This window comes from Equus asinus, chromosome 25 (genome assembly GCF_041296235.1).
Source record: "Equus asinus isolate D_3611 breed Donkey chromosome 25, EquAss-T2T_v2, whole genome shotgun sequence".
Classification (NCBI taxonomy): Eukaryota; Metazoa; Chordata; class Mammalia; order Perissodactyla; family Equidae; genus Equus; species Equus asinus.
Window position 1 is genome coordinate 42,855,284 of NC_091814.1, and position 23,307 is coordinate 42,878,590.

At 54.1% G+C, this 23,307-nt stretch overlaps 1 protein-coding gene across 1 annotated transcript in view; it reads right to left on the bottom strand.

Annotated features, from left to right (window-relative positions):
* QSOX1 (quiescin sulfhydryl oxidase 1) overlaps positions 1 to 23,307 on the bottom strand; it is a 40,483-nt gene that overhangs the window by 6,851 nt on the left and 10,325 nt on the right. Inside the window, exons 3-10 of the mRNA XM_014845273.3 lie at positions 16,594 to 16,639; positions 15,911 to 16,013; positions 13,204 to 13,294; positions 11,001 to 11,146; positions 9,009 to 9,143; positions 6,912 to 7,041; positions 3,468 to 3,590; positions 2,539 to 2,686 (exon numbers count right to left, since the gene is read on the bottom strand). Coding sequence (XP_014700759.3) covers positions 2,539 to 2,686; positions 3,468 to 3,590; positions 6,912 to 7,041; positions 9,009 to 9,143; positions 11,001 to 11,146; positions 13,204 to 13,294; positions 15,911 to 16,013; positions 16,594 to 16,639 — 922 coding nt within the window. The remainder of the gene's footprint in view (positions 1 to 2,538; positions 2,687 to 3,467; positions 3,591 to 6,911; positions 7,042 to 9,008; positions 9,144 to 11,000; positions 11,147 to 13,203; positions 13,295 to 15,910; positions 16,014 to 16,593; positions 16,640 to 23,307) is intronic.

Here is a 23,307-nt window from a genome sequence, read left to right on the forward strand (position 1 = left end):
GACCCCAGTTCCACCCCAGTTACCTCTCCCATTCTTCTCAGTTTCTTCCCTGCTCCTCTCTTCAGCCCAATCCAACCAAGCGTCTCTCTCCAGTGCTCCATGGAAACAGCTCTGGCCAGAGGGGGCCTCATCTTGTACTGCCTCCAGCAGCACAGCAGCACCCACTTGGCTGACCACATCCTCCTTCCTGAAACACTCTTATTTCAGGCGCCCTCTTGAAATCGCGGGGCTGCTCCTTCTTGGTCTCCTTTGCTGGTTCCTGCTCCTCTAGCAGAGGTCCGGTAGCTGTGGCATCCCAGAACCCAGGCCTCAGCACTCTTCTCTGCCGACCCACTCACGGGTGCACCCAGCCTTATGTCTTTACCTATTATCTGTGTGCTAATGACCACAAGATGCGTGTCTCTCCTGGCCCTCTCCCCAGACCTCCGGACTCAACTGTCTGCATCTCCATTCACTTGTCTACTAGCTACAAACCATTATGTCTCCCCTCCCTTCAATCTCCCTCCCACCTCTGAGCCTCCTCATTCCTCAGTTCACACGACCACCATCCACCAGGTGCTCAGGCCCCGCAGCTGCAGGTCCACCCTGAGTCCTCAATCCTTCATTGTCTTCATCCAATCCATCATTGAGTCCTCTCAGCTCTACCTTCAAAATATTCCCAGATCCGACCACTTCTCCCACGTGCACACCTACAACTCTAGTCCGAGCCACCACTGCCTCTCCTGGACTAGTTCCACCACTTCCTCATTAGCGGCCCCGCCTCCACCTTGCCCCTCTGTAGCCCACCCTCCACCCAGTGACCTTTCTAAAGTATTAATGGTTGGCGTCACTCCCCACTTTAGCTCTCCAGTAGATTCTCGCAATGCTGAAACTGAAATCCAGACCCCTCCCTCACCAAGACCTCCAAGCCCGCACGTGCTCACCTCCTCTCCTGCTCACCTCCTCCCAGGCTCTGCCACGCTGCCCTCCTTTCAGGGCTGCAAACACGCCAGACTTGTTCTCGGCACTTGCTAGTCCTGAACCTGTGTTACGGGCTGAATTGTGTCCCCTAAAGCTCATAGGTTGAAGTCTAACCCCCAGTATTTTAGAATGACTGTATTTGGACATAGGGTCTTTAAAGAAGTGATTAAGTTAAAATGAGGTCATTAGGTGGGTCCAAATCCAATATGACTGGTGTTCTTGTAAGACAAGGAAATGTGGACACAGACACACACAGAGGGACGGCCATGTGAAGACACAGGAACAAGACGGCCATCTACGAGCCAAGCAGAGGCCTCAGGAGAAACCAACCCCGCCAACACCTTCGTCTTGGACTTCCAGCCTCTGAACTGGGAGGAAATAAATTTCTGTCGTTTAAGCCACGCAGCATGTAGCACTTTGTTACGGCGGCCCTAGCAAACCAATATGGCCTAGAAGGCTCTCTTCCCAGAGGTCCCACGGCAGCTTCCCCCTCACCATTCAGATCTCAGCACAGGGTCACCTCCTCAGAGAAGCCTGCCCCAGCCTCCCCCTCCCTGACCCTCTCCCACACCATTGGTCTGTCTTCTTCATAGCATTCATCACCACACCTGGAATGATCTGTGTGTTTACTGACTCCTGACACTGGAATATTGTCCCCTTGAGGCAGGGATGTCTCATCTCATGCACCACTGTACCCCACCCCTAGCGCAGGGCCTAGCACACTGGAGACGCTCCATAAATCCCGGCTGACTGACTGGCTGTCCGCACGCCCCACAGAGACTAATTCCTTCTGCCTCTGCACCAGGCCTGCCCTCTGTTGGGGATGCTCTTCCTTCCTAGCTCAACTCTCTAATTCTCTGTCATCCACTCTCTATTTGCCTCCTCTTGCCCTTCCTGATAGCACGGAGCATTTCCTCTCTTCTGCCCACATGTCCTTCTCTCCCCCTTGGCTCTTGGCCTTGGCACAGCGCAGGGCAGCTCTCTGCCCACCTGTCTCATAGTCCCCTGAGGGCAGGGACTGTATCTCTTTCACCTTTGCATCCTCCAGGCTGAGCCAGCGCCTGATGGACCCCTGGGCCCTCGGTAGACGTGGACTGAATTGGATGCCCACCCTTTCCATCAGGAAGCATGGGTGTGAGGCAGTGAGTGGTGGAGAGCAGCTGCACATTTTGGGGAGGGAACAGGCCAGGAGGGGCAACGTGTTTTCCCAGCTTCCCCCAGAAAATGATTTTTCAATGGGAAAAAACAGAATTGTTCAAAGTACACGGTATCAGCCACATAAACTGTGAAAAAGACATAGTTCTTTTCTTCATAGGAGTATAAAAAATAGAACCACAAATTTTTCACGAAGACTGAAAACAAAGCAAGCTTGTGGCTCCAAGAAAGCCAGGGAGAAGCCTCACGCCCCTGCACTTGCGGGCACCACCCTGGGGCAGGGAACAGGACTGTCTCCAGGTCACCCGCTCTGCTTCCACGCAGCAAATGCTGATCCCCTAAATCCGAGCCTGCAGCAGGGAGCCAGAGGAGGGCAGGACAGGGCCGGGCTGAGGCACAGGGGAGCACAGGCCCTGGACTCACCTGTTTCTTGTGAGCGGTCGACATTTTGCCGAGCTGCCTGCACGGTCAGGAAGTGGAAGAGGATCCAGAGGGAGCAGGGAAAGCCTCGGAAATGTGGCTCGCTCCCCTGGCAGCCGACCCAGTTCACCTTCTTGGCAATCATTGCGCCCTAAGGGACACACATGAGCGTGAGTGCGTATATGGAGAAGAAAAAGGATGGGATGGGAGGTGAGGAAAGAAGCTTCCGGGAGACCCAAAAGTCAGCACACAGCCCTAAGACAAACGAGGTCCCTCTCTCAGGCTGTCACCTCGAAGGCGGCCTTCCCTTCCACTGCCTACACCCATCAAAGGAGCACAGATCTGAAAACCTGTGACACATATCACGTCGCATCCTTACTCCAGCCTCAATGTCCCCACCTGTAAAATGAGAGGGGTGGTCTCTGAGGTCCCTTTAAGCTTTGCCACCCTACAAATTTGTAAGGGCTTGTGCCTCTGTTGGCTGCAGTGGCCCACTATGCTGCTGGAAAACAGCGGCATACACAGGAGCCCAGAAAGGTGCCCCCGGAGGGGCCAGAGAAACCACGCTGAGGAGCACGAGGTCCCTGGAGGCAATAGAGAGAAGCAGCTAAAATCCCTCACAACCGGGGTCTCACGACTGGTTTTCAATCCCAGCCCAACCACTTACTGGCTGAATGGTCTTAGACAAGTAACTTGACCTCTCTTAACCTCAGTTTCCTCATCTGCTAAATGGGGATGATAGTGACCTTCCACCCATGTTGGGAGGATGAAATGAGATATGCACAGAGAGCTCAATAAATAGTAGTTAGTTAATTAGGAATGGAAGGACCCACAAATGTGAATTTGTGAAGTAGGTCCGAGGTCGCAGGTTAACCCCTTCCATTCCCATTGTTATGAGGAGAGGGAGCTCTTCCACTGCTTCCCAGACTCACCTCCTTCCTGTTGTCCAAGGCATTTTTAAATAAATTGTAGGGAATTTTCTTTTTCTGCTGCCTCTTGAGCCAGTCATTCATGGAGTGCAGGAAGTTCTGGGTTAGGGGCTGGCCGGGGAAGTACTGTGGGGAGGAACAAGCGCAAGTTGGAGAGTGAAAAACAGTCCCCCGGAGTTCCACAGTCCGGGAGAGTGTAGGGGGCTAGGCAGAAATAGGCCAAGGCAGTTTTTTGGAATGCTCCAGAATCACCAGGACAGCATTCTGCCTAAGACACAAAGGTGGGTTCCCCACTACCTTTGCTCTGGGGCACCTGCTAAGGTGAGAGGAAGGAGTGGGGAGAGGACAGAGGCTCTAAGTGAGGCTGAGCCCTGAAGGCCTCCCCGTCTCGAGGCTGTGGGTCTTGTGCTGACCCCTGACCAGATACTGCCACTGAGAGGAAGGCTGAGCACCAGTGTCACTTCCCAGCGTTGCCTGGAACCCCGGGCCACACGGTCCTCTCTGCAGGTCATCTTCCAGTAGAGCAGCTGACTAGCTGACTGCCTGGGCTGGCAAATGGCCTTTCATTTATATTCCATGGGCTGCCAGTGGGGACAAGGCAGCCCAGGGACTTACAGCCAAGATCCAAATCTCGATGGTGACTCCGAATAGTCTCTGAGGAACATGAAAAGCTACTCTGACAACAAGTCAACTCAAATCCGATTAGTATCAGCACTTTAAAACCACAAGGACTCCAGGGAGGAGGGGGAGGAGGAGGGGGGATGCGACAGCAGGGCTGGTCAGATGAAACCACAAAAAGGCCGGTCAAGAGGACACAATGATCCTGAGAAACTCGTGGAGGAAAAAGAGCAAAAAAAACCACGGGAGAAGAAGCGTGCTGGAGACAGGAATGATCACTAACCAGAAAAACCTGCCGAGGGATCCAGCCCCCTCAGAAAGCCATTCACATTCTCATCAAACCTCCAGGGCTGGACACCGGCCCCCCGTGGGAGAAGCGGCTGGAAAGAATCTTGTGCTTTGACAAGCTCCCTCTCAGTCAGCTCACACGCACCTCTGGGTTCTCAATACAAATTTACAGCTTCAAGTCAGCATTTCTCACTGACCTTCGCCCGTCACCCTGACTTGGAAGCTTCCGCCTTCTGAGGCCATGGTGTCAGGAGGCAGAATAAATTAAGAGCTCTTGACTACAGGGAGTCACCCTCTGCTGCGAGCAGGGAAACCCTGGTGACCACACGCCACCCAGTGGCCAGTCATGTCAGCCGCTTCCTTCAGGGAGCAGGGGGACCCCAGCTCAGGCGGGAGGAGGCACCCAGGACTTGCAGGTGCCTTCCCGACTGGGCATACCCAGGGCTCACAGTTCCCCGAGCTGAGTGGGCAGAGGGAGCACTATTGCCCCCAGGCTTTCCATGCCCCACGCACGTGGTGGGTGAGGGCAGGGGTCAGATGAGACGTGGGTACAAATCTCAGCTCAGCCACCCGCTGGCTGGAGGAACTTGGATGGTGCCTGACCCGCCCTGGGCCTTCATTTCCTCTCTGTATGACAGGATTATGCTAGTACCCACCCCGTGGGGTGTGTTATGAGAAATACAAATAAGCTAATACACAAAGTAAACTTTGCAGAGTCTGGCACCCTGTCAGAGCTCAAGAAATGGTAGCTGCTCCCATTATTATTATTCAGGAAGGAGCCACCCAGACAAGGGCAGGGCCAGAAGACTCTGCAGTCTCCAGGGGACAACTCAGACAGAGGCCCTCCCGCTCCTACTCCTGCGTCGGCCTAGCTTCCCTCTGTCCGCTCTCCATGGGCGCTGGCTCCTGGCAGGGAGGGCTCCTCATCCCAAACCCATTTCCAGCACATCATGGGGGCGGAGGCTCAGCAGGCTCCACCCAGAGGGGGCTTGCTAAGCCTCTGCCTAACTCAGGCTTTTTCTGGATCTCACTCTGTCCCCTCACACTGGCTGCACACAGCCCCACTGGGCACCAAACAAAAACCAGCTTCAGTCCAGCTGAGAGAGGCACGTGGCACACAAGCCCCAATTTCCCTGGGACGATTCCTCCGGAGTGAACTGGACTAGGGGGCCGGAGGGGAGCCTTCTTGTCTCTTTCTGGGGGATGCCTGAAAAGCCCTTGGGTCTCCCCCTCATGTGTCAAGCAGGAGGGCAGCACACAGAACCACTCCAGGACTTTTCCCCTCTGATTCTCTGGGCCAGTCAGCCCTGGCCTCAGCGTCTTGGGGACAGAATAGTTCACAGGGCCTCTGTGGAAAGGCCTCTGTTATCAGAACGGGCTGAGAAAGAGGGGCTCAGTGCGCCTGGGCCCTCTGTGAGGGGTGAGGCTGTCTTGCCTGAGACTGACAGCGCTGTGACAGCACTTGCTACCCCACAGGGGCCTCTTGTTGGAATTACACCTGCATGTGACTGAGCCAAGCCAGCAGGAAGGCAAGGATTAGTAAGGTGGGGAGGAGGGACAAGGCGGGCAGGCAGTTCCTGAGGGAGAGGCACCAGCTGCCCGCAGACCTGTGCAGAGAAGGACGGGCTCCGACCTGGCACCCAGGCTGAGGGTGGCTGAGTCAGCGGTCAGCTCTGAAGGGGAGGGAGCAGCACCTGACTCAGCAGTCCTCAGCAGCCAGAGCCTGGGATTTAAGTAGGACAGCGCTGGCAGTGGATCTGGAACCTGAGAGAAGGATGCAGGGAGGCAGAGGGAGGCAGGTGCAGAGGGAAGACATCTCACCTTCAAGGCAAAGGAAGGGGCCTGCGACCTCAAGTCAAATCCTGACCACCGCCTCCTACCTGGGAGGCCTAAGGCAAGTCACTTGAGCAACCTGGGCTCTTAAGTGGAGGTAAGACTCGCCAGCCTGCAGCAAAGTTAGGAGGATTCAATGTCTGACACACATCAGGTCCTCAGTACATAGGAGCTACACTTCATGGAACAGCCACGTTGGCAGGAAATTACAAAGGAATAAGGCAGGCATGGCTGGGGCCAGACTATGGTCCGAGTCTGGGACGGAAGCGAAGAGATTCAGAAAAGCCAACTTTCCTTCACTGTGGCGTCCATGGGTCCTACTTTCCCAGTGACCACAGCAGGGAGCGAGAAGCCATGTTCCAGGCTCAGACTGAGGTGGACAACTGAGGCAGGCAGAGCCACAGTCACTAAATCACCTGGGGATATCCCCAAGGCACGTGGTCCCAGTCTCAGCCACCCCCTGCACAGGGTGGGCTGGGGAGGAGTAGGGGGTGGTCCTCGGCCGTGCAGGGCTGGTATGGATATGGTTGAGACTGCGCTGTCCTGTGGTGGACTGCGACAGCTGTGGGTCCAGACGTCCCACTGGACCACGAGTTCTGGAGAGAGGGCCTGGGCTGACTCCTCCAGGTTGGCATGGTGCCTGCAGGGATGCATAACGATCCATGCACATGGAGCTGCATGGACGAGGGAGACCAGGGCCCTGCTCACCTGGGCCAGCACTGCCATAAACTTTCTCAGGGCCACCAGGCGGTGCCCCTCCAGCATGGAGAACTTGCCCACTTCTACCCGTAGGATGTAGTGCAGTGCAGATTCCAGGTCAGCCATGTAGATCTTGGAGCTGAGGACCCAGAGGGAGGCAGAGAGAGAAAGGAGTATTAACCATGGGGCAGGGGCTGGGGAGGGTCATCCAGGGCTAGAGGGAGAGAAGAAGAGGGCACTGCTGATGGTCAGAGTCCTATATGTTAGCACCTCGCTCTGCTAGTAACTAGCTGTGTGACCTTGGGTACATTCCTGAACTTCTCTGAGCCTCAATTCCTCTTCTGTAAGGTGGGGATAATAATAAATTGCTCACAGGTAGGTTGCTGAGAGGATTAAATAGGAGCACAAACGTAAACCCTCCAGCAGCTCCTGGCATAGAGCAGGAGTCCCCCTCCGCAGGCCCAGGGCCAGCCCCTCCCTGACACACTAAAGGTGTTTTAATCAGGCCACTAGCGGAAGGCTGAGCTTCATTCTCTATTCTGAACAAAGACTGCTAGGGACAGACAAACAGACCAACAGGTGCACCCACACAGCACGGCTCTGGAAAAGCTGGGCCCTCTTTGAAAGACCAAGGGTTTGGCTGCCCACCAAGGCTGGGCATGGCGGGGGTGGAGGGTGGGAGGGGAAGCGGTGTGTGTGTTTATTTGGGGGCTGATGTCCTTGCATCAGGTCAGGCCTCAGGTCAGGTGGGGCCTGACACCTCTTGGGTGGACCCCAGCCCCAGGAGAAGGGCTACAGGCTCCAACATGGCTGCTCTACCCCGTGCGCATCATGCTCACTTGGGGTCTGGGCCCTGGGCTCTGATGGGAAGGGCTCCTCTAGCGTTGGCTGCTTCTCGACCCCTATGCCTCCTGAGCCCTGGCTTCAGGCCTGTCTAGAGCGAGCTGGCTCTGGGAGCTACATGTCTACCTCTCTGAGCCTCATGACCTCACCTGTAAAAGGACCTGGTTATCCCACCAGGGAGCCAACAAGGTCAGCTAACAGGGTGGGCACAGTGGCCACCTGTGCTTTACCCTCAAGGCAAAGTCCCCTCTCTGTGCTCCACTGGGGTATCCTTGGACCTCAGCCGACCTCTCCATTCTTGTGTGCTGCCTCAAGAAGTGGTCCCACGACTAAAGGAGATATGTGTGGAAAGAGCCCAGCACAGACTGTAGCACATAAGGCCAGTAAGTATCAGCTATTATAATCATTTGAATGATCATAATGACCATTCCCACCTCTTAGTCTCTCTTGCTCCTTCTACCCTGATTTATAAGAACCCCTCCATTAGCACTTGCCACCCTTAAAGTCCCTCATGCTAGGATGCAAAATCCCTCTTGAAATCAGGTGACCTTTGCCCAGTTCTCCTGCAGCCTCCTTGTGGAGGCTGCCTTCCGGACTCAGCCCTGAGCTCCCTGGTCAGCCATTTCTGCTTGGTGTGCTGCTAGGTGCTAGAGCAAGAGGTTTATGTGTCATCTCCACAACGAGCAGAGTCAGTTCTACGGCAAAAGCAGAGCCAAGACGACTTGGAGAGAAGACAGCGTCCTCACGCTTACCACTGTGCACAAAGATACAGGGTACCTCAAAAAGTAGTGAGCTCTCTGACACCAGGGGCATTCAAGTGAGGTCAGTGCCTTCCTAGAAGGGATGCTGCAAAGGGATTGTAAACTGTGTGGGCAGGGACTGCATATCTGTACCTATCTGTATTACAATGCCTAGCGTGTGGCAGGAACTGAAAAATATTTGCTGAGGAAATCATTGCTTGGCTGGGAAATTGGTTTGGAGGTCACAGATTACCCTTCCAAGCTGACTCTATTTGTCCTTGAACAGAGTTAAGTTTAAGGAATGTGGACATTGGAAAGCATTCACTCCAGCATGAAGGAGACAAGCGAACGCTGCTGGCACCCCCCACAGTCAGTGGACACGGAGGAGGCCGCCAGCCCACTGCTGCTGCTCCCACGCGGCTCAGGCTCACTGGGCACGGCCACCGCCAGCCCTCAGGGGGTCTGTGATCAGAGGAAAGGCTGGGGTGGGAGAAGCGACAAGGAGAACTAGGCGTGGCCTTACCGATCTGCAACTTTCCACACGGTGGGAGCTATCGTATGAGCAGTGGTTGGTGCAACCGAGGTCTGGGCAGCCACCCTGGTGGCCCCAGAGAACTTCTGCAGGTAAGCAGTGTAGAAGGACCTGGATTCCACCAGCCTGTGAGGAAAGAGAATCACAGAGGAGAGGCAGTGAGTACAGACAAACGAAACCTCAGAGCTAGCTCATGTCAGGAGAGGAGGTGGGTGGCTCATTCGACAGAAATGTTGAAGAAATATTTGAACTTGGTCTTATCCTCAGTGAGGTCAAAATCGAGGCACCCATGCTTCACTTAACCTTTATTTTATTTATTTTTTAAATGAGGAAGATCAGGCCCTGAGCTAACATCTGTGCCTACCTTCCTCTCTTTTGTATGTGGGACGCTGCCACAGCATGGCTTGATGAATGGTGCACGGATCTGCACCTGGTCCAAACCCACAAACCCCAGGCCACCGAAGTGGAGCGCATGAACTTCACCACCACGCCACCGGGCTGGCCCCTCACTTTAGCCTTTTTATTCACCGCTCATGCTGTGGAAAGCCTCTTTGACACCAGTGTGATGTCAAAATCCCTTCTGGAAAAGCAACTGGGCCTGAGAATTCCTCAACCTGCCCTGGAGAGGCCGTGGGACAGAGCACCTTGGAGAGCAGTGGGCCCCTCTGGGGACAGGGCTGCTTCTGCTCGTGGACGGAGGCTGGGTCTGACTACCCTCCCCAGAGACCAGAGACGCAAAGTGTCAGTTGACCCCAAGGATGTGGCCCACTCACAAGTTTTCTGTGAGGTACCAGAAGGTGACAGCACTCTCCAAGGAAGTCAAGGAGTTTGATGTGTGATGTTTTAAAAAAATAGATAGTAGCAATAACAACAAAATACTAAAATTCTCGAATCCTTTTACAATCCTTTTGCTTTCTTTCTCTCCTCTGATGGAGAGGAATCTTCGAGGGCAGGAGACACCTCCTGGTCAGGGCCGCCCGGAGGGAGGGATGTGAAGACCAGCAGCGGGGTGATGGATGCCCAGGGGAGCTGGCACTGGGGAACACTGCTTTCCACTTTGCTGTCCCGGCCCAGTGTTCACTGATGAGCAGATGGCTCAGAGGCAGCGTCGTCACAAACAATTTTCCCCTCCACCAGCTCCAAGTGGGGAGACAATGCCTCCCCCGCACGCCAGGACTGGCACTTTCTGTCCCTCCCTGTCCACCGGCAGCCATCATGCTTCCTCCCTCAGCAGAACTCTCTGACAAGGCCTGGCCCAGTGACACCTGGCGACTGGGGCCGGGGAGGGCAAGTGGCCACGCTGCCCAGCCTCAGCGCAGGATGCACTAATGGCCCCGAGGAGCAGCTCACTGGGCACCTCCGGCAAGCCTTGATCTCCCCGGCCCTCAAGCTCCTGCCTGCAGGGCCAGGCTGACATCAATCATCTGCCCAGGGAGGGCACCAAGGCACCATCTGGCGCCATTTAACGGGCCATTCAGCAGCGGGAGCCTGACAGAGGGGCTGCGCCTGGCCTGATTGTTTTCTCTTGGCATTTTGGAACTGGCTATTGTCTGGCTCCTAATGAACTTTTCTGCAATTAGAAAACCAAAGGGAGGGAGGGTCAGGCATATTTGAGCACTTGCCAGGCCTGCAGCCTGCCAACGCGTCTGTCTGGGAACAGAGGAGGACGGGGAACAGGGCCAGGGCTGCGGTGGGGATGGTGCAGAAGCGCCAACTCTGGGTGTGCCGGGGGCCTGCGGCAGGACTCTGGACCTAGGGCCACGTTCTGGGCCCGGTTCCCCGCCTGGAGAGGCCCTGTCCCACCTCCACAGGCCGACATTGGCTTCTCCTGCAGAGAGTGCTCCCCACCTCCCGCAGACTCCTCGGAAGAAGAATGGCAGGAGAAAGAACTTGCCAGCCCCTGTAAAAGGCTGGCAGCCTGTCCAGGCAGGCAGGAAGGATGAGCACGGGGAGGGGGAGAGGGGGCAGAGACACGGCACTCACACAGGCACCCGGGAGACAGAGCCATTCCGAAATAGCAGGTAGCACGATGGGAAGTCGGTGACACCAAACTTGCTCACCACGTCGCCCTCCGTGTTCAGGACCCTGCGCACTGTTATGCCTCGGTGCTGAGACAGGTCCAGAGTCACCTGCAGAGACAGTCAGACACCTGGGGGGCCAAGCCATTGGGCAGAGGGGGCCCTGGGCAGCTGTGCTCCGCCCACTCTGAACCTTCCAAGGAGTAGACGATTGTGAGAGTGACAGAGTCTCATGCCACCAACAGCATCTAACTCACAGGCAACAAGTGCCAAGCGCTGCCTGGGAGGAGGGGCCTGGGAACTGCGCAGACCGCACAGCAGGGATTTTCTAGGACAGTCTCAACTTAATATAATTTTCTTCCCAATGACAGCAATTTGTAAAAGGCATAATAAAATGTGGTTTCATTTTTATTCTTATGTTTATAAGGCTATCTATATTCCAAATCAGAAAAACATATTTAGATATTATGATCTTATTTTTAGAAAGAAAGAAGGGGAAAAATACTATTAGCTAACATTTATTGAGTACATATTCTGTGCCGTATACAGATTATTTCATTTAACTGTCAAAATAACACCATGAAACAGGAACTATCAGTAGGAGCCCGGGCAAGGCTGCACAGGACACTAGGGCTGCCTGGGCTGGAATCCTGGCCCCACCGGCTGAGACCTCTCCTTGACTAGACTTCCTTACTTACAAAACCGTAACAATAACAATACCAACCTCAGAGGGCTATGAAGAGGATTGAATGGGTTAATTTCATCAAGTGCTTGTAACAGTGACTGGCACATAGTAGGTATATAAGCAGTCATTAAAAAAGTAAAACCCCTATTGTAGATAAAGGAACTGAGGCTTAGAAGTGAAATCATGTAACCGGCCAGCAAGTGCCTGAGCCCCGCTATAGATCCCAGCTCAGTCTGGCCTCAGAGGCTGGGCTCTCGGCCATGGTGCCCTCCTGCCTCTCAATCTAACCATCCCTGAGCACCTTTGCAGGGACGTGGGGCTCCGGACTCGGTCCACAGGGGCCCCTGCTGCTGGTTACTCTGGACCAGGGTGGGAGGGTAGAGAGAAGAGCTGATTCCAATCAGCATTTATCAGTCACCCCTACGTGATGGGATGACCCCAGGCACGGACTGGGACTCCAGAGCAGGTACGCGCTCCTTCAGCTAAGCTCTCTGCCCCCTCCCCACGTCCCTGTGCTTCTCCTCTCAGGGCCGAGAGGCCTGGAGGCAGCTCAGAGCTTGATGAGTTTCAGGAGGAAAACCATTTGGGGCCAACAGTGGTGTTCAATTTTGTCCACACTCTTGTGTCTCTTCTATCTCCTTGCACTGCTTGGAACATCTCCTGTGCACTGGCCCGTCCCCTTTGCATCTGGGAAAGGCCCACAACTGGTCTGGAGAAGTCCACGAGCCAGCGGTGGAATGGAGAGCTCTCTGCATGAGGCCAGGGGAATGGATCTTTGCAAAGCACCGACTCTGTGCCAGCTACTAACCCAGGCCCTTTACCTAAACTGCCTCATTTGACTTTCCCAACAATACTCTGAAGGAAGGTCATTATCACTACTTTATAGACAGGGAGATGAGGCTCGGAATAGTTGAGTAATGAGGTCACGGACACATCACGTAAGTGATGGAGCAGGAATTCAAACCTGCCTGTTCTGGTATCTGCTTCACCCAGGAAGGGACCCCACTTCCTCATAAGGGATGGGAGGATCTCTGAGGAACCTCCCCTGCCCACCTGCATCTGTGACTCCGATTCTACAAGGGTAGGTCGTGTGGAAACAGCACAAGCTCCGGAGATAGAGAGACCTGCTTCAAAGCCCACCTCTACCACTGGCCGTGTGATCTCAGACATGTTATGTGACCATCTTCGTTAACTGTGAAGATGAGCAACTATATGTGTCAGCAGTCTAGTCCAACGCTCAATAAACAGCAGGGTGTTACCATACTTGGTTTTGATGAGGGAGATAAAAACAGACATAAAGGTTTTAAAAGGGAAAGGTCCAGCTCCTGCACTTCCCGTCTCCTCCAGCAGGGGTCAGGCCAGCACCGGGCTAAGGAGTGCCCGTGGCCGAGACCCTAGAACTCGCAGATGTACCCGCTCCTGAACTCACCGGGCTCTCCCCAACTGACACCCAGGAGTAGCAGGGACCCTGAGGGCAGCTCACCTCTCTACCCAGGTAGGAGCCTTCCTTTTCAAAGATCAAGGCCAGGTACTCTTCATTGTTTCTTGCAAAGAATCCATTAATCTCCTTCAGCCTGCAAGAGACAAGGCCGGCTGTCACTCTCCACAGCTGGTAGGAATAGAGCAAAGCTGCTCGTGACACGGGATGTGGCTGACACAGTACTGCGAGTACAGCCATGCAAATCTCCCCCTCTTTTCTACACAGGGCCTCGTGGAAGTCTCTGCTGCTGGCCCTCCAGTGGGAGTAAACAAAACCCTTAGTCTCAAAGGACAGTGCCTGTTACCCACCCTCTGGTTCCTCATTTCACCCACCGTGTTCATTTGTTTTTCATCCTGTCTCAAAATTTTAAGAGTCAGGACTGAGAATGAGGCGGTCAGGGGAGGAGCACTGAGGAGGATACTGTGAGACCAGGTGTCTCCATGTTCTGGGAAAGGCCCGGGTTACTGACTATGGTTTGTATTGATCCCCTAAGAGACTGGCAGGTAGAACCCATCAGATCCAAGCCTTGATCTGTGGCAAGTCACCAGCAGCTGGGACATCTGCTTTTCCTCTCCTGGAGCAGGCATAACAGAGGAATTCAAGAATCAGCAAGTCCTGGGCACAGGAGACCTGAGAAGCTATCTAACCCAAGCTCCTTATTTTAAGACAAGGAAACTGAGGCCCAGAACACAGGTGGAAATCAATAAGAAGGGAAATTTTACCATCCCCCCCAAATCAGAGGATTAAGCTACAAATTGTTTTAAAAACTCAAAGTTTCAACAAAAAATAACTGTGCAATACAAAAATGATTTCTTTTCTTATTCCAATTAAAAGCAGGACATCATCACACATGCTGAAGAGGCCAGCAGGTGAGAAGGCACTGGGAGACTGGATCTTCTCTTCATCCCCGACCTGACAACCTATTGCCCTTTTCTGGATCCAATGACTTGGGAATGGTCACCTCTAAACAGAAGGTGCAACACGGGGCCAATGCTGGATGCCAGCCCAGGGACAGTACAGATGGATACGCTAGAGAGGCAGGGGCGAGAGTGTACCCCTGTGGGTAGATGAAACAGGTGTCATGAGGACCGTCAGCCTCTGGGGTGGCATCAGGTGGCCTCAGACCACTTTACCAGACCTCCCCTCGGCTGGCAGAAGAGCAAGTCCTACATGGCGGCCAGCCCACTCCCATGCTTTCCCACTCTGACGTCTGGAAGAGGCAGCTCACCTCTCCTCACACATCTCTGCCTCCTTTCTAAAGCTCTTTAGAAGGATGCCTTTGAGAGAGGCTGGCAGGTTTCCTGATTTGTTCCTTTTGAGATCCCTCAGGGCTGAAAATGCACCATGAGTGATGCGTGTGTGTGTGAGAAAGAGAGAGACACACAGTCATTGAGAAATGGAAGAAGTAAGGAGCAGGGTACAGGTTGGCAGGGGTGTTTCCTGGAGAGATGGGGTCTGGCTGTGGAACCCCGAAACACACCAAGACTATATGCTGTGTCCAGGGTCTCCGTGAAGCCCTCTGGGAGGATGGAGAATTGAGAAAGATGATAAAGGAGTCCCTGTGAGTTGGATTCAACCCCAGCTGACACTTGGAGACATCAGCTCTCGGCAGGGCTATGGCTTTCAAGAACACGGGCACAAACTGAGTGGGCCCTAAGCATGAGCGCCGGCCTTGTGAAACCTTCTCAGCACCTGAGCCTTCTGTGCTCTGAGGCTGGGCTCCCTCCAGCAGTCCCTGCTGGCACTTGGATTTGTGCCTTCTTGGCAAGAGTCCCTGGGGTAGACTTTATCCTATCTTGAGTTCGGATCCAGAAGCACAGGACATAGAGTTTTCAATCCACCATCTCCCACTGTGGGAGAGGCAGCAAGACGCCATGTACCTCATTGTCCTGGAAAACAGGCAAGCCTGAAGCCTGCCTGGCAGGTGGATATGGGACAGCAGCCACCGTGCCTGGGGCTCTGCAGCACAAGGAGCAGTCATACCCTCCCTGCCCCCGTCATGGCCACTGCTCAGAAAACAACCACCTTCAGCTTACAGAGACGGGCTCCCCTTTCCTCTCAGCCCCACGCCCCCTGCCTCTAACCAGCATTGGCCCTCCCTTTTCCCTCCCTGTGCCCACTCCCTCAGTGACCGCCCCTGGCTTAGATCCTGTGAAATTCAGCTGCGTCCCCAAACGTTCCTGAGGACAGGCTGTGGGAAGCAGCAGCAGCAGGTATGCCCTGGAGAACCCTCACCCAGCTTTTTCTTCCCACCTGGCGGGATGGGCCCTGGTCAGTCAGCCCTGGGACGATGGGGCTCCCAGATAGGACCTCCCTCCACCAGCTCCTCCAGAGCAACTCTAGGCTCTGGCCACCTGGAGTGTCAGCCCCAAAGGCAACAGGCGGAATCACCCTGGGGGGGTGGGCACAAAGGGTGAAGTGGTGCACCTACAACGTGACTGACAAACATTAATGTACAACTGAAATTTCACAAGATTGTAACCTATCAATAACTCAATAAAAAAAAAACGCTGGAATAAAGGTCAGGAAATCTCCCAAAAAATAAATAAATAAATAAATAAATAAATAAATAAAATAAAATAAAATAAGAAGTGAAAAAAAAAAAAAGGAATTACCCTGGGCCCCCAGCCCTGCCGTCCCCACGACCCTCTGGCTCCCAGGCCTGGGATCCGGGCCCATGCTGCACCAAGCCTGCCCCAGCCCCACATACCTGGCAGGCTCCAGCTGGGGACAGGCAGTGGGCCATGTGTCACTATGGGACTCCAGGGCATCAATGAGCCTCTCCCGCAGTGCCTGCACATCAGCACCAGCCACTGTAAATGAAGAGGGACATGCGGAGAGGGGTGTCAGGAAAGAAGGAGAAGGCCACCCAGTGCCCCTGTTAGCCTCACTCACAGAATCAAGGGGCCAGGACAGGAGCTGGTGCTGAGAGAAACAGAGCAGTCAGTCCTTCTCCGTCCTAGAGGAGTGAGGGCGGGGGCTTCTCCCATGGCCCTAAGTAACACAAGGGGCCCCATCCCTCAGGGGGCAGGAGAGTCCCTCAGACCTGGGGGCCCTGAGGGCTTCCCCAGGGGCTGTGTGGTCTGCTCCTCTGGATGCCAACCCCACTTTGACATGAAAGGCTATTCTGGGAACGTGGTGACCCTTTCCCTTCCCAGGATCCTGCAGGGACCAGCATGGAAGGGCTTCTTCAGCCTTGTTTTCCCGAAGGCTTCTTCAGGCTGGCTCGGAAGGACACTTTTAGGAAAACACAAATTTGGCTTTCAATCGGGTAACTCCTCACGCTGTAGGCATTGCTGGGTTCTTCACCCCAGTAGAAACAGGGAAAAGAGGGAGGCAGGGAGAGGAAGACATGGACAGCACCAACGGGACAACGAGAGCCAGGCCACTCACCCGACAGTGTTGCTCCTGAGCCACTCTTGGAAAAGGCCTTAAAGAACTGGAAGGAAACACACAGGTGAGAGTCAATGACACGTGGGGCTAGGAGTGCCACAACCACACCCAACGGGTCTGCATCTAAGACCTAGCTACTTACTAAATGGAGCAACTATGGCAAATGACTTGACTCTTGTGAGCCTCGGTTCCTGCAGGCGTAAAATCAGAACAAGGAGGTCCTTGCTCTTGGAGCACGACACCGATTCCTTTCCCTACTGTCCTCATGTCCTGACCCCACAGCCCTGAAGCACTGAGGGAAGCTGCGGGCAGCCGCTCACACACGTCACCAGAGGTGCCCTGTGTCTATAAAGCACCAGTACCTAGCACCTCATGACTGGAAAACATTGATGGTGTGAACGAATGAAGATGACCATTGCTGTTTTTCCTTGCAGACTTGTCTGAAAAATAATGTGAAATCAATTCACACCCCCTCCCAGAAAATGTTAGCTGCCCTCTGAGGCCATCTGTCCTTGTTCTCCATCTTGGACGAGGAGCCTAGAGGCTGGTCTCTGTCCACGGAGAACTCCCAGCCTGGCTCAACAGATGCTCCATGGAGGGAGGAGTCTCCAGGCCAGGTGCCTCTGAAGGGTGGGCTTGAGCCCCTGAAGAAACAAGTGGTGTTAGAGACAGGCCAACTTGACTCCGCCTTGCCCTCTTTTTCCCCTACGTGACACCCAGGGCCAGTCTGCCGCCTCCTTGGGTGAGAGGGCAGAGAGCACAGAGGACAACTCCTCAGAATCTGGGCTTCTGCCTAAGAGGCAAGAGCTGCCAGAGCTCTGGCCTGTGCTCTCCTGGGCTCAGGAGGGAACCGGGTTCAGGTGTCCTGACAGACAGCCGCTTAACTCCCTGGGGAAGAGCCTGCAGGCTGGGTGGCAGCCTCTTCCTGAGGTGCCTAACCTCAGGGCCACCTGCAGCTACCATGCTTCTCAGCCTCCAACGGCATGGCCATTTGGCCTTATCCCAAGCTGGTGGTTGAGTGCCAGCCTGGGTCTCCCAGACCTGGGTTCAAGGCCTGGCTTTGCTATGCTCTTACAGTATGACTTTGGGCAACCTATTAATCTTCCTGAACCTTCTCATCTTTAAGATGAGGATGACACTATCTACCTTGAAGAACTGCCGTGAGGATTCAAAGACCTGGTGCGTAAAGAATCAACAAATGTTAACATCATCATCGTCGTTGTCGTCATCATCATCACCCCTTTCCCTTCTTCCTACCTTTTAAACACTAGGAAACACTGATCAGCTAGCATTTGTTTGTTCCAGCCATCTGTAGGCAGAAAACTAAAATTCGGAGGCCACCTGCCCCGCCTCTCCCACATGAGGAACAAAGATGCAGAGAAACCGCCCATCTCTCCCCGCCTGCAGCCTCCTCCTGCTCCCTCTGACCTCACTGGACCTGAACTCCTGCTAGCTGCTTAATTCTCTCTCCTTTTAGAGAATTAATATAAACTGTTATTCTGGGTGAAAACCAGCCACTGATACATGCCACATATATTTATAATAATGTTCTCTGCAGTTACTGAACAAATTTTGAATAAATAAAATTTTGTTATCCTAATACTTATAAAAATAATCACAAATTTCCTGGACTGTGACATGAGATCAAGTAGACAAAGCAGGTTCAGGCATTTATGGACTGACATTGTTTCCCAGAAACAAAATTTTAAAATGCACCTCTTTGGGGTTTGGTTTGCTCACAAATAATAACCCAGAGGATGATCTTTACAGCCGTAGTTATTCCTAGTGATGGTGCCCTTCTCTACGTACGGACAGAAGAGACTTCGACTTGTTCCCATAGGCACAAAAGCAGCACTGACTTCAGGAAGCCGTAAACCGTGTGGCTTTCCCATAGCTGGTTATTTTCAGGTACTGAAAAGTAACTTTTCTTCATCAACCACCAGGTCACCCAAATCTGAGCAGGTGCCTTATTAAAAGGGGTGGGCATTACCTCCATCGAAAGGCAGCCTCCCTGGACCCCAGCTGAGTCGTCTGAAGGCCCCAGCTGTGGGCAGCACGGAGTCGGACAGGAGCCACAGTGAGCGAGAGGGACCCAGGGGGAGGCAGGGGCTACTTGTATTCGCCTGCAAGGTGCAGGGCTATAGGGAAGGCCTCTCCCCCTCCTCCAGTGACCTTGTGCTGTCACTCAGCCTTCCTCCATCCTCAAGAGCTTCCCATCTACCTTCCAGAACAATGTCACCACCTGAGCTCTGCCTCCCACACCTCATGCTCTTTAGGAACTTTTTCCTATCAATTAATCTCTGGTTCATCTCTCCCTTTTTTTTGCCAGTTCCTTCCCTACGTCTAGAAATCAATTCAATCCTCCTAATCTAATTTTTTTAAAAAGAAAGGACAGGGAGGGAAGGAGGCTGGGCCTGGAGAGAGCCCCTCCTTTCCTCTCCCCATATTGCATTCCCGGCGCTCGCTCGCTGCACTGCCGCATTTCTCAGCGTCTGCTCTCACTCCTCCAACTCCCTGTCTCTTCCTTCCCATGGCCAGCGAGCTGTAGCTCCTGCCCACCTTCAGCGGAAGCTGCTCTCAGAAAGCTCAGCGGACCTCATCGGCCGATCCAACGGCCTTCCCAGCCCCTTCTCGCTCCCTCTGCAGATCTGAGGTCACTGCCTACTTCTCTCCCCATGGCCAGGGTTTGTCACTTTTTGTGCCACATTTTACTGACCCTCTCCTTCTCTGCCTTCATGCTGCCACCGTCTCTTGGTTCACCTGACAGTGACCAGGCCTTCTTGGCCACCTTCACAGCCTTCCCCTCGCCCTTGGCCCAGCCTCGCCCTGGACTCCTCTCCTGGGCCCACAGCCCTCGCCATCTCCTGCCCCAGCCTCTCCTACAGCCACGCAGCAGATCACGACTCTCTCCTGCTTAAAGAGCCCTGGGTGGCCTTGTCACAAATGAGGGGCTCAATCTATGCTTTTGAATGAATGAGTAAATGAATGAACCCAGAAACAAACCTGTTGTCTATCTCATTACCAATGTTATCTACTTTGTCTAAATGACTGGCAATCTGCACCCTCTGTCTCAGGTCCTCCCGTCACAAACTTCTGCTTCCTCCTGATGCCCTCCACACAGGTGTTGGGGCACCCCCTCCCCAGACACACTCTCTCTCTCCAAGACTGAGTCCCCCTCCCCGAACCGGCTTCTCCACCCGCGTTCCTCATCTCACCCAGGGACTGCTCCCTCTCTGTCGCCCAGACAGCACCTCCCTCTCCCCAACCCCACAAGCTCGGCCCACAGGCTCCGTGAATTTGACCTTTGTGATACCTCTTCAACATCCCCTGGACCACGGCCCACCGCCTGCTTGCTGGCCCACCGCAGCCGTCCCTCCCCGTTCTCCCTTCCTGCCCTCAGAAATTTTAACAGACTCAATCCTTTCATTTTCCAGCCATCTTCCTCACCGCTGCTTTGCTGAGTTTTCCAAGGCACAACTCTGGTCTGATCACATCAGTCTTCCACAAATCTCTGCTGTGACTCCCCACTGCCAATGAACAATGTCCCAACTCACTGCATTTGAGGCCTTCTAGGATCTGACCCCAGACTTACCTCCCACTGCCCCTCATTCCTGCACTTCAGCTACAGCGGACTTCAACCTGAACCTTCCACCCACCCACCTACACCCCTCCCTGAGTGGGAGGGCAGGACTACAGCTTATCGGTCTCCGCAAGCCCCCGAGTGCCCGGCACAGCTCTAGGACGTGGAAGGACTCAAGACATCGGTTCAGCTGAGCAGAAACTCTCTGCCCTTTGATCATCCTGGAACCTCATGTAAAAGTCACATGAAGATCTAGTCAGAGCACATTTTTGTCCTCTTATTAAAACGCATCCTTAATAAGCCCGCTGTTGGAGGCGTGTCCCCTACCCAAGGAAACCACCACGGCTCCTTGGAAACAGGCAATTAAGACTCAGCAGCGAGTTCTCTTTCCTCCAGGAGTAGTCAGCACCCGGTCCCTTTCCTGTCATCACTTTACACAGGAGCTTTTGCCTTCCCCCACCTTGGAGCCCCGGAAAGACCTCTGTGTCTCCCCAAAGGCAGGAGACCAGGGGGCATCGGGCAAGTCTGTACCAACCTATCCAGGAGCAACTGCCTTCCCAGAGCCAGAGGAAAGCCCTTGGGAATAGAAAGCACACTTTTCAGCGGTGACCATTGACAGGATTGAATCCAAGCTTTTAAAACAAGTTTTAAGGAAAATGATCCAGTCTCCAAATAGATTATGGTGAGCCCACGAGGATCCATAGGCTTACCCTTTCCTACGTTGGGGACTGTCAGTGAAGGAGATGCCTGGAAGAAAGCAGGTGACTGCTGAGAGGGGGCCCATCTCCTTTCTCCAGAGAGAGGCAGCAGACATCTTTCTGGGTCTTGTCTCCCTCCCTGACATCTCACTCTCTAGCAAGAGTCACATAAGGTAATAGCCCAGACTCTGCACCCCGCAGGGTGTCCACACTCCCAGCCCTGAATTCAAGGACCTGTCATTCCTGGGCTCTCTCCTCCCCCAGCCCTGCCTCTGCCCTGCACAGGAGCCTCTGCTCCAGCCAGACCAGTCTTCTCAACATGCCCTGCCCACACGGGGGCCTTTGCTCTCAGTTCCTCCCCTGCCCACACTCCTCTCTCCTTGCCAAACCCCATCCATCCATCCACACCAAGTGGAAGTGCCCCCCACACACAGAATCCTCTCTGATGTGGGAGGGAAAGAGCTCAGGGAGCCCAGGCAAACTCCTCGAGTACTCACTGTGCACAGATCACTCATTGTCTGTCAGCAAGACGGTCAGCTCCGAGGGACCCTGTGCACAGGACTTCTGTGTCTGGCCTCTCCTCCACGTCTGGCCATGCCATACCTGTCTGGTCTCTCCCACAACGGTGAGCACAGCGCTGTGCACCCAGCAAACATGCCCTCAACAGCTGCTGATGGATGGACTGCCCAAATGCAGTGCCCAGAGGAGTTACCACGGCCCCACAGGGCAATGCGGAGGAAAACAACTCACATTTACTGGACTCCAGGTAATACCACACAGGGCCTCGGCCCTCTCACCCGGGAGACCTCATTTCACACTTGGCAACAACCCAGTTAGGTAGATATTGTCGTCCCATTTTTACAGACAAGGAAACTGAGGCCTGTGGCTGGGGCACTGTTACTCAACTTCCTAAGTCACATATAGTAAGCAGGGGAGGTAGGATTTGAACCCATGTCCATTACCTCCTCAGAATCTTACAAAGGGAAGACTTCTGTTTTCCTGCCCCAAGGCCCCTGCTCCCTGTAATCTTGATCCCAGCCAGGCCTTTGGCTGCAAAGGCTCCTGTTCCATTACCCGCTGAGGGGCACTCCTTGGCCCACGGTAAAGTCTCTCCCCTTAGAAGTTCCAGCCTCCAGGTCCTCAGCGGCAGCCAGAACCTGCTGCAAACTAGTCCCTCCCTCCCCCACACCTTTGTTTTCTTCCAGCTGGGCTCCAGCTCCAGTCTGATGGAGCCGACCCGCCCCTCTTAGCCAGGTGTTTGCTAAACAGGCCGGGCAGGTGGAAGTTCACATTTGCTTATGGTGACAAGGGGCAGAAGGCAGAGGAAAGGGACAATGACACATGTTGGTGGGCCTGTCCCCAGCACACCAGCTAGACTCTCTCGTCCTCCTATTCAGCACGTGTCCTCATCCTAGAGCTCTCACAGCCTTTATGGGTAGGAGCGAGGACAGGCTCCAGTCCCCAGGGGGCAGCAGACAGGGCAACAGGGCTCTCTCCCAGGCTGCTGGCAGCCAGGCCAACCTCTGGGGTCTGAACGGCTTCTAGAGAGTCCAGCCATGATGCCCACAGGCACGCCAGCCTCTCAGTGGGCCAGGATCCCTGGAGATCTGGAATGAGTTTGAGTAGTATTTTCCAAACACTAGAAGCAAACTAGCAGTAAGTACCAAAATGAATTTAGTGGACCACAGCCAGTATTTTTTAAAAATTGAACAGAAAATAGCGTGTACTACATGTAGGAAGAATAAATATTGTTTTATGAAACTTCTGTTGTAGTGATAACAGATACAAACGAACTTCTGGATCTTACTGTAAAATGTCTATTTCTTAGGGCAGGTCACAGTAAAAATGTCTGAGAGCCACTGCATGGAGCCTCAGACCCGAGATCCACCAGAAGCCTGAACCACCGCACCTGGAGCTGAGTCCTAAAGACAGGCTCGGAGAGCCTCTCCCCGCCAAACCCTGACTGCAGGCTCCTGGGGGGAGGCGGGAGGGAGGTCACAACACTGGTCTCTGGAGCTCTTAAGAAATGGACAGATGACTACCAGCCCGGCCCAGCCAGGTGCTGCCTGTGTGAAGGGAGGGGAAGGTCAGGAAGACCAGCCCAGGGCCCTCCCAGCTCCCTCCCTTGGCCAGCTGGGTGACTAAGGGATGATTAATCACTTGAGGCATTCAGGCTGCGTGTGCTGCATGACCTGGGTAGGCACCGAGGAGCTTCTGGATCTCTCCACTGCCTGGGTCACCTCCTTCACACGCACCGTGCCCCAGCCTCTGCTCGGCAGAGACAGAAAACCCCAGGTGCCAGGTCTCACAGAACCCCCACAGGATGTCCTGACCTGGCCACGGGACAATGCCAATCCCTTTCCTGGGGGCTGGGCAGTGGCTGGACCCTGTGCTGAGCCCCCGCTGAGAAGTTGCAGCCTTGAATGAGGACTCCTA